Source organism: Triticum dicoccoides, chromosome 2A, assembly GCF_002162155.2.
Source record: "Triticum dicoccoides isolate Atlit2015 ecotype Zavitan chromosome 2A, WEW_v2.0, whole genome shotgun sequence".
Lineage (NCBI taxonomy): Eukaryota > Viridiplantae > Streptophyta > Magnoliopsida > Poales > Poaceae > Triticum > Triticum dicoccoides.
The window spans coordinates 575349455-575360447 of record NC_041382.1 but is presented as its reverse complement, the minus strand read 5'-3'; the positions used below and the strand labels follow the sequence as shown (position 1 = coordinate 575360447).

Genomic DNA, 10993 nt, shown 5'->3' with positions numbered 1-10993 from the left:
TTCGGACTTTGAGTCTTACTCAATTTCACACCTTGTAACATAGGCAAGAATCCTTTCTTTGCTTGATCCATTTTGAACTTTTTCAAAACTTTGTCAAGGTATGTGCTTTGTGAAAGTCTAATTAAGCGTCTTGATCTGTCTCTATAGATCTTGATGCCCAATATGTAGGCAGCTTCACCGAGGTCTTTCATTGAAAAACTCTTATTCAAGTATCCCTTTATGCTATCCAGAAATTCTATATCATTTCCGATTAGTAATATTTCATCTACATATAATATCAGAAATGCTACAGAGCTCCCACTCACTTTCTTGTAAATACAGGCTTCTCCAAAAGTCTGTATAAAACCAAATGCTTTGATCACACTATCAAACCGTTTATTCCAACTCCGAGAGGCTTGCACCAGTCCATAAATGGATCGCTGGAGCTTGCACACTTTGTTAGCTCCCTTTGGATCGACAAAACCTTCCGGCCGCATCATATACAACTCTTCTTGCAGAAATCCATTCAGGAATGCAGTTTTGACATCCATTTGCCAAATTTCATAATCATAAAATGCGGCAATTGCTAACATGATTCGGACAGACTTAAGCATCGCTACGGGTGAGAAGGTCTCATCGTAGTCAATCCCTTGAACTTGCCGAAAACCTTTTGCGACAAGTCGAGCTTTGTAGACAGTAACATTACCGTCAGCGTCAGTCTTCTTCTTGAAGATCCATTTATTCTCAATTGCTTGTCGATCATTGGGCAAGTCAACCAAAGTCCATAATTTATTCTCATACATGGATCCCATCTCAGATTTCATGGTTTCAAGCCATTTTGCGGAATCTGGGCTCACCATCGCTTCTTCATAGTTCGTAGGTTCATCATGATCTAGTAGCATGACTTCCAGAACAGGATTACCGTACCACTCTGGCGCGGATCTTACTCTGGTTGATCTACGAGGTTCAGTAGTATCTTGTTCTGAAGTTTCATGATCATTATCATTAGCTTCCTCACTAATTGGTGTAGTTGTCACAGAAACTGGTTTCTGTGATGTACTACTTTCCAATAAGGGAGCAGGTACAGTTACCTCGTCAAGTTCTACTTTCCTCCCACTCACTTCTTTCGAGAGAAACTCCTTCTCTAGAAAGTTTCCGAATTTAGCAACATAAGTCTTGCCTTCGGATCTGTGATAGAAGGTGTATCCAATAGTTTCCTTTGGATATCTTATGAAGACACATTTCTCCGATTTGGGTTCGAGCTTATCAGATTGAAGCTTTTTCACATAAGCATCGCAGCCCCAAACTTTCAGAAACGACAACTTTGGTTTCTTGCCAAACCACAGTTCATAAGGCGTCGTCTCAACGGATTTTGATGGTGCCCTATTTAACGTGAATGCGGCCGTCTCTAGAGCATATCCCCAAAATGATAGCGGTAAATCAGTAAGAGACATCATAGATCGCACCATATCTAGTAAAGTGCGATTACGACGTTCAAACACACCATTACGCTGTGGTGTTCCGGGTGGCGTGAGTTGCAAAACTATTCCACATTGTTTCAAATGTACACCAAACTCGTAACTCAAATATTCTCCTCCACGATCAGATCGTAGGAATTTTATTTTCTTATTACGATGATTTTCAACTTCACTCTGAAATTCTTTGAACTTCTCAAACGTTTCAGACTTATGTTTCATTAAGTAGATATACCCATATCTGCTTAAGTCATCTGTGAAGGTGAGAAAATAACGATATCCGCCACGAGCCTCAACATTCATCGGACCACATACATCTGTATGTATGATTTCCAACAAATCTGTTGCTCTCTCCATAGTACCGGAGAACGGTGTTTTTGTCATCTTACCCATAAGGCACGGTTCGTAAGTACCAAGTGATTCATAATCAAGTGATTCCAAAAGCCCATCAGTATGGAGTTTCTTCATGCGCTTTACACCGATATGACCCAAACGACAGTGCCACAAATAAGTTGCACTATCATTATCAACTCTGCATCTTTTGGCTTCAACATTATGAATATGTGTGTCACTACTATCGAGATTTAATAAGAATAGACCACTCTTTAAGGGTGCATGACCATAAAATATATTACTCATATAAATAGAACAACCATTATTCTCTGATTTAAATGAATAACCGTCTCGCATCAAACAAGATCCAGATATAATGTTCATGCTTAACGCCGGCACCAAATAACAATTATTTAGGTCTAATACTAATCCCGAAGGTAGATGTAGAGGTAGCGTGCCGACTGCGATCACATCGACTTTGGAACCATTTCCCACGCGCATCGTCACCTCGTCCTTAGCCAATCTTCGCTTAATCCGTAGTCCCTGTTTCGAGTTGCAAATATTAGCAACAGAACTAGTATCAAATACCCAGGTGCTACTGCGAGCATTAGTAAGGTATACATCAATAACATGTATATCACATATACCTTTGTTCACCTTGCCATCCTTCTTATCCGCCAAATACTTGGGGCAGTTCCGCTTCCAGTGACCAGTCTGCTTGCAGTAGAAGCACTCAGTTTCAGGCTTAGGTCCAGGTTTGGGTTTCTTCTCTTGAGTAGCAACTTGCTTGCTGTTCTTTTTGAAGTTCCCCTTATTCTTCCCTTTGCCCTTTTTCTTGAAACTAGTGGTCTTGTTGACCATCAACACTTGATGCTCCTTCTTGATTTCTACCTCCGCAACTTTCAGCATTGCGAAGAGCTCGGGAATAGTCTTATTCATCCCTTGCATATTATAGTTCATCACGAAGCTCTTGTAGCTTGGTGGCAGTGATTGGAGAATTCTGTCAATGACGCAATCATCTGGAAGATTAACTCCCAATTGAATCAAGTGATTATTATACCCAGACATTTTGAGTATATGCTCACTGACAGAACTGTTCTCCTCCATCTTGCAGCTATAGAACTTATTGGAGACTTCATATCTCTCAATCCGGGCATTTTCTTGAAATATTAACTTCAACTCCTAGAACATCTCATATGCTCCATGACGTTCAAAACATCGTTGAAGTCCCGATTCTAAGCCGTAAAGCATGGCACACTGAACTATCGAGTAGTCATCAGCTTTGCTCTGCCAGATGTTCATAACATCTGGTGTTGCTCCAGCAGCAGGCCTGGCACCCAGCGGTGCTTCCAGGACGTAATTCTTCTGTGTAGCAATGAGGATAATCCTCAAGTTACGGACCCAGTCCGTGTAATTGCTACCATCATCTTTCAACTTTGCTTTCTCAAGGAACGCATTAAAATTCAACGGAACAACATCACGGGCCATCTATCTATAATCAAACATAAACAAGCAAGATACTATCAGGTACTAAGTTCATGATAAATTTAGGTTCAATTAATCATATTACTAAAGAACTCCCACTTAGATAGACATCTCTCTAATCCTCTAAGTGATTACGTGATCCAAATCGACTAAACCATGTCCGATCATCACGTGAGATGGAGTAGTTTCATTGGTGAACATCGCTATGTTGATCATATCTACTATATGATTCACGCTTGACCTTTTGGTCTCTGTGTTCCGAGGCCATATCTATATATGCCTGACTCGTCAAGTATAACCTGAGTATTCTGCGTGTGCAACTGTTTTGCACCCGTTGTATTTGAACGTAGAGCCTATCACACCCGATCATCACGTGGTGTCTCAGCACGAAGAACTTTTGCAACGGTGCATACTCAGGGAGAACACTTCTTGATAATTAGTGAGAGATCATCTTAAAATGCTACCGTCAATCAAAGCAAGATAAGATGCATAAAAGATAAACATCACATGCAATCAATATAAGTGATATGATATGGCCATCATCATCTTGTGCTTGTGATCTCCATCTTTGAAGCACCGTCGTGATCACCATCGTCACCGGCGCGACACCTTGATCACCATCGTATCATCGCTGTCGTCTCGCCAATCTTATGCTTCCACGACTATAGCTACCGCTTAGTGATAAAGTAAAGCATTATAGCGCAATTGCATTGCATACAATAAAGCGACGACCATATGGCTCCTGCCAGTTGCCGATAACTTGGTTACAAAACATGATCATCTCATACAATAAAATTTAGCATCATGTCTTGACCATATCACATCACAACATGCCCTGCAAAAACAAGTTAGACGTCCTCTACTTTGTTGTTGCAAGTTTTACGTGGCTGCTATGGGCTTAAGCAGGAACCAATCTTACCTACGCATCAAAACCACAACGATAGTTTATCAAGTTGGTGCTGTTTTAATCTTCGCAAGGACCGGGCGTAGCCACACTCGGTTCAACTAAAGTTGGAGAAACTGTCACCCGCTAGCCACCTTTGTGCAAAGCACGTCGGGAGAACCGGTCTCGCGTAAGCGTACGCGTAATGTCGGTCCGGGCCGCTTCGTCCAACAATACCGCCGAACCAAAGTATGACATGCTGGTAAGCAGTATGACTTATATCGCCCACAACTCACTTGTGTTCTACTCGTGCATATAACATCAACACATAAAACCAGGCTCGGATGCCACTGTTGGGGAATGTAGTAATTTCAAAAAATTTCCTACGCACACGCAAGATCATGGTGATGCATAACAACGAGGGGAGAGTATGATCTACGTACCCTTGTAGACCGACAACGGAAGCGTTATGACAACGCAGTTGATGTAGTCGTCCGTCTTCACGGCCCGACCGATCAAGCACCGAAACTACGGCACCTCAGAGTTCTAGCACACGTTCAGCTCGATGACGATCCCCGGACTCCGATCCAGCAAAGTGCCAGGGAAGAGTTCCATCAGCATGACGGCGTGGTGACGATCTTGATGTACTACCGCCGCAGGGCTTCGCCTAAGCACCGCTACAATATTATCGAGGATTATGGTGGAAGGGGGCACCGCACACGGCTAAGAATATGATCACGTGGATCAACTTGTGTGTCTAGGGGTGCCCCTGCCCCCGTATATAAAGGAGCAAGGGGAGGAGGCCGGTCGGCCCCTATGGCGCGCCAAGGAGGAGTCCTCCTCCTAGTAGGAGTAGGACTCCTACTAGGAGGGGGAAAGACGTGGGGAGGGAGAAGGAAAGGGGGGCGCCGCCCCCCCTCTCCTAGTCCAATTCGGACCAGGGGGGAGGAGGCGCGCTGCCCACCTTTGGCTGCCCCTCTCTCTCTCCACTAAGGCCCATATGGCCCATTACTTCTCCCGAGGGGGGGGGGGTTCCGGTAACCCTCCGGCTCTCCGGTTTTCTCCGAAATCACCCGGAACACTTCCGGTGTCCGAATGTAGCCGTCCAATATATCAATCTTTATGTCTCGACCATTTCGAGACTCCTCATCATGTCCATGATCACATCCGGGACTCCGAACTAACTTTGGTACATCAAAACTCATAAACTCATAATATATCTGTCATCGAAACTTTAAGCGTGCGGACCCTACGGGTTCGAGAACAATGTAGACATAACCAACACACGTCTCCGGTCAATAACCAATAGCGGAACCTGGATGCTCATATTGGCTCCTACATATTCTACGAAGATCTTTATCGGTCAGACCGCACAACAACATACGTTGTTCCCTTTGTAATCGGTATGTTACTTGCCCGAGATTCGATCGTTGGTATCTCAATACCTAGTTCAATCTCGTTACCGGCAAGTCTCTTTACTCGTTTCGTAATACATCATCTCGCAACTAACTCATTAGTTGTAATGCTTGCAAGGCTTATGTGATGTGCATTACCGAGAGGGCCCAGAGATACCTCTCCGACAATCGGAGTGACAAATCCTAATCTCGAAATACGCCAACCCAACATTCACCTTTGGAGACACCTGTAGAGCTCCTTTATAATCACCCAGTTACGTTGTGACGTTTGGTAGCACACAAAGTGTTCCTCCGGTAAATGGGAGTTGCATAATCTCATACTCATAGGAACACCTATAAGTCATGAAGAAAGCAATAACAACATACTAAACGATCGTGTGCTAAGCTAATGGAATGGGTCATGTCAACCACATCATTCTCCTAATGATGTGATCCCATTAATCAAATGACAACACATGTCTATGGTTAGGAAACATAACCATCTTCGATTAACGAGCTAGTCAAGTAGAGGCATACTAGTGACGTTTGGTTTGTCTATGTATTCACACAAGTATTATGTTTCCGGATAATAAAATTCTAGCATGAATAATAAACATTTATCATGATATAAGGAAATAAAATAATAACATTATTATTGCCTCTAGGGCATATTTCCTTCAAAAATGACGGGGAAAGGCGAAGAATCGACAGAGGGGCTCACAACGATCCTGTAGAGGTGCTAAGTGGGCTTGGGGAGGGCTCGACGGCGCCGGAGTCAAAGACGAACGCCGGCGGGGGTCTGAGGTAACGAAGCTCGATCCCAATGATGTAGGGGGTCCTGGCTTGAGCTCGTGGTCGAGGAGGACGTAGCGGTCGCTGGCGGAGCTTCTGGACGCCTCGGCGGGGCGCGAGGACGACGGAGAGCGCGTGGGCGACGAAGGCTACGGGGACGACGACTCCGGTCGTTGCGGGGGAGAAAGAGGCAGCGCGAGGAGGGAGAAGTGAGGGGCTAGGATTAGTCGATGGGGTAAGGGACGAACTTATCCTCCTCGGGGATGCACTGGATGCTTGACACGGCGGCCCTAGAGGCGTGGATGGCCGCCACGATCCCCCGCTCCCACTGTAGCGTGAGCTAGTAGGAGAGGTGGAGGTGGGCTGGGTCTCCTCCTATAGCAGTAGGCCTCACGTGTCTAGCAATTTTTGTTTAATTCTTTACTTTTCTGTTTTATTTTATTTTTGTTTCTTTTTATTTTTAGTCATATAATTATAAACTTAGTTCCTAAAATAGTATTACTACTTAGGCCTCTGCCACAAAAAGTTTGGCACCTAGATAAAACATATTAGTATTTTTATAATTAAGAACAACATTTAATTTACTGTTTAGGTCACTGTTTTTATTATTTTAGGACATTTAAATATTTTATAAGATGTTGGTTTTGCTTTTATAATTGCTTTGGGATTATTGCAATACTTTGAACAATTTTATTTTGTTGTTAGGAAAATATTAATTTGACTTTAGTTTAAACTGAATTTGAATTCAATTTGTAACGAAGCGAGGCTTTTTTTAAGAAGTAATTGCGATGACATGGTAACATTAGTGGGTGGTTACTGTAGCTTAATTATCCGGGCGTTACAAGAAGGAAGGGAAGTGCGGCTCAAATAGTGTGGCAAAGTAGAATGTATTCTTTTCATCAATAGGAAAGTATTGGTCTGATTTTGGTTAGGAGTTTCAGCTGCAGGGCAAAATGTTTCCGTTGCAAGAAAAAAAAAGGTTCATATATATTCCAATAAGAAAAACAAAATTCAGTGATTCTTTTTCCTCTCTCCCTGATGCGCACCTCATCCAAAACTACCGCACTTCCGCCGCCGCACGGCGATGCTCTCCTCGTCGCTCGCCTTCTCACCCCACCGCCTAGCCACTTCCACCGCCGCTGTTCGCCGGAGCACATCTTCCACCATCACGATGCGGGACCGGGGCAAGAACCGGAAGCCGATGCAGCGGGGGCGCTACCTCAGCACCGAGGCCATCCAGGCCGTCCAGTCGCTCAAGCGCGCCACCCTCTCTGGAGCCCCCGCCGGCAGCGCCGTCGCGACGGACCCCAAGCTGCGGCGGCTGCTGAAGGCCGACATGGTCGCCGTCTTCCGCGAGCTCGCGGCGCAGGGCGAGGCCCACCTGGCACTCAAGGTATAACCCAAGCTGTGTGTGCAGTACTGGGAGCAGAGTGTATTAGTTGGGATTCACAGGATTTTAATCTGAGCACCAAAATTACTGACGATTCAGCTAGATATTTTCACATGGTTGATTAGCCTGTTGTGTACTCACAGTTGCTGATTATGAGCATTCCTGTACATTATGGTGGATAGGTTGTATACTTGTATTTCTAGCCTGCTCCACCAATTTCCACCGATTTGTCACTATAGGAAACCTAGGCTATTCACGAACTGTCTGTTTAGATCACCTACCATTGTTGGGAAACAGTCTGTACACTGGCCACTTATGAGTCACCGATCTCCGAATTGTTCCTGCTTTGCTCCATACCAATGTTGTTTCATTGTATGGCTGCAGTAGGTGTGCTATAGATGACATTTCTCAACCATACCAGAAGGAACAAATCTGTGAAGTGAGGAATGTGGGTATAGTTCCTTATCATTCTTGCAACAAGAATCTTAAATAGCACGTTTTTCTTACTCTACATAACGAATGCTGTACGTGCGAAATTTACATGAGTTATAAATTTTAGTCGAGCAACCGGCTGTTGTGCTGCCTTTTCATCAAGAAGAACGGAGACACTAGTTGCATGTGGTGGTCATATTATTAGACCGAACATGCCAAAACACACAAAAGATACTAACTAGTGATATTGCGTCCCACACAGTGTGCCCGTGCCGTTGGCGAGAGGGCCTGCTGGTCATGAATGGTGATAATTCATTGGCAGTACACGGGGTTACCTTAATCTAGTCTGTTGTTGTTGCCCTTTTACCATTATCATATGTTTTGTAAATGCTTTCTTTTGGGTATTTGCATGACAATTTACTGCATATTCATTAGCACAGTTTTTATTCTTATCTGCATTTAGATTAATTAATAGATGATGCTGGCAAGCAGATACTTGTTGACTGGAACTGAGAAATGCACACTAAGATGCCTCTTGTTTTGTCATCTATGTCAGGTCTTTGAGGAGATTCGAAAGGAGCACTGGTACAAGCCTAGGTTGTTCTGGTATGTTGATCTTATTACAGTGCTTGCTAGGAAAGGATTGAGGTCCGAGGTTGGCAAAGCCTGTTCGTATCTGAAGAGGGAACAATTGGAACCTGACACGGATGGTTTCAATCTGCTTCTGAAGACACTCTTAGATGCTGAGTTCACACAATTAACAATGGACTGCTTCCGTCTTATGAAACTATGGGACACGGAACCTGACAGGACAACATACATAACACTTGTCAAGGGTCTTGAATCCCTAGGAGAGATGGATCTATCTGCTAAGATGAGGTTGGAAGCAGAAAGTGACTATGGTGCCCTCTGGGACTTCTTTGACGAAGAGGAGACGACTGAGACTTGAGCAGTTCGTTCTTAACAGGATGTTGTATGGCCATGTCGGAAGGGAGTCGTTTATGAAGTCTATTATGCAGTGTTAGAACAGATGAATGGAAGTCCATGATCTTGGACCCAGCAGAATTTTTGTGCAACAAGTAGTGATGAGTTACTAGTACCATTATCTACCCTAGACTTATAAATACTCAGTAAAGAAGGGCTACCTCCAGGCTGCAACTTCGTCAGTTCATGTTTTTCTCTAGGAGTGTAACTTGTTAGTTTTTCCTTCGAGAGGTTCTCTGTGTATAATCAATCACATTGCTACTTCTGAATGTACAGTCACACTGATGTGTACAATCAAACTACTGATATATTTTCATGATCTCATTTCAGTATAAATGGCTACGTACTTGCTTGCGAAAATGTAGGCACCATCTGCCTTGAAGAAAGATAAGATGTCTTACAGCTATCTGGGAGTAAACATAACAGTTCATCTGTTCTTGCCAATTGCAGTAATCAGTATGAGTATAAGATGACCATAGAAGGATAGACAGATCAAAATGTCATCATATGTAAAGAAACAAACGGGAACATTCCTACCAACTCTCACTTGTACAAGTTTCTCCACTTTCAGAGAGCAATGCAGCTGCCAACGAAAATCCATGGAAGGCAAATCAAAACCTTGGCGAACGTTTGCTGGCTGCAACGGAGATGCCTCCAGCTGGGTTAATTCCCTTCCGTGTTCCGTGCGTGGATCAAACGAGACCTCTGCTACAGCGAGCCCGGGCGTGGGCGCTTAGTTGTTCAGATCAATGTCGAAAACAATCCTGGGCGCATCCGAGTCTGAACTAGATCCAGCGCCCTTCCTCGCCTGGTTCTCCGCCTCGCTCGAGAGTGCAGGTGGCGGCGGTGGAGTGACCACCGGCTTCGTGAACACCTTGTAGACCACGAGGTCCATGTTGGCACCGGCCGGGCCGGTCGTCGCGCCGCGGAAGGCGTCCGCGCCCTTGTGGAGCGCGTACTCCTTCATCAGCCACCGCGTCTGCTCCCACGTCACCTTGCCGCCTCCGTCGTCCGCCCGCGCCGCGCGGAACTCGAACCTGCGGTGGCGGGCGTACACCTCCCCGCGGAACTCGTACCCCTTCGCGTCGCCGTACTGCATCCACCACCCGCCGGGCGCCCGCCGCATGCTGCTGGCAGGCTTCGCCGCGAAGAAGTAGCCCCACGCCTCCCCGTCCTGCTTCCTGTGGCCGGGCGGGAAGGGGAGCGCGTCCGGGCTCGCCGCAAAGATGTCCACGCCCTCCGCGACGAAGCCCGGGGCGGCGCGGTCGGCGATCTTGCCAGTGGTTGCCTTGGGGCCGAGGTACTCGACGATGATCTGGCGGCCGCTGGGTACCTTGTAGTTGTAGTTGCACTCCCCGCCGACGCGCGTCCACGACATTGCATTGTCGTTGCGGTTGCCGGCGTCCTCGTTGGAGTGGGCAGGCGGTGCAAGGATCAGAGGCGCCGCGGGGAGCACCGGCTTCGCGATGACCTTAGGTGGTCGGTCCGAGCGCGGCGGAAGGGGGTTTCCTCCTGGCCGGAGCGTCTCGCCACGGCAGGCACACGGCAGTATCGGTTGAGCGCCACCTCGGGCCTTGACGAACGCCGCCCGGGTTGGTCGGGCTTGGCGCGACGGAACGCTGCCTCCTACCCGCCGGACCACCAAGCCGGAGCGGGCAGGCGGCGGCACGGGGACCGCCGGCTTCGTGAAGACCTTGCGGACCACGAAATCCATGTTGGCGTTGGGGTGGTCGGGCAGCTTGCTGCGGAAGACGGCGGCGCCCTTGTGGAGGCGGTACTCCTTCATCAGCCACCGCGTCGGCGTCCACACCACCCGAGCCCGCTCCGCCCGCGTGACGTAGAACGC

General features: G+C 46.5%; 1 protein-coding gene across 1 annotated transcript; it reads left to right on the top strand.

Moving 5' to 3' along the window:
* The first annotated feature begins 7374 nt into the window (after positions 1-7374).
* On the top strand, positions 7375-9470 carry LOC119355467 (protein THYLAKOID ASSEMBLY 8, chloroplastic-like). Its single transcript, XM_037622270.1, has 2 exons — positions 7375-7734; positions 8720-9470. The coding sequence occupies exons 1-2, from the start codon at positions 7426-7428 to the stop codon at positions 9110-9112; spliced, it is 702 nt and encodes a 233-aa protein (XP_037478167.1). The 5' UTR covers positions 7375-7425; the 3' UTR covers positions 9113-9470.
* The last annotated feature ends 1523 nt before the right edge of the window (positions 9471-10993 follow it).

Coding starts and splice junctions, on each gene's coding strand:
- LOC119355467 (XM_037622270.1), top strand. CDS start 7,426: ATGCTCTCCTCGTCGCTCGCCTTCTCACCCCACCGCCTAGCCACTTCC. Junction 7,735..8,719: donor AGGCCCACCTGGCACTCAAG/GTATAACCCAAG, acceptor CATCTATGTCAG/GTCTTTGAGGAGATTCGAAA.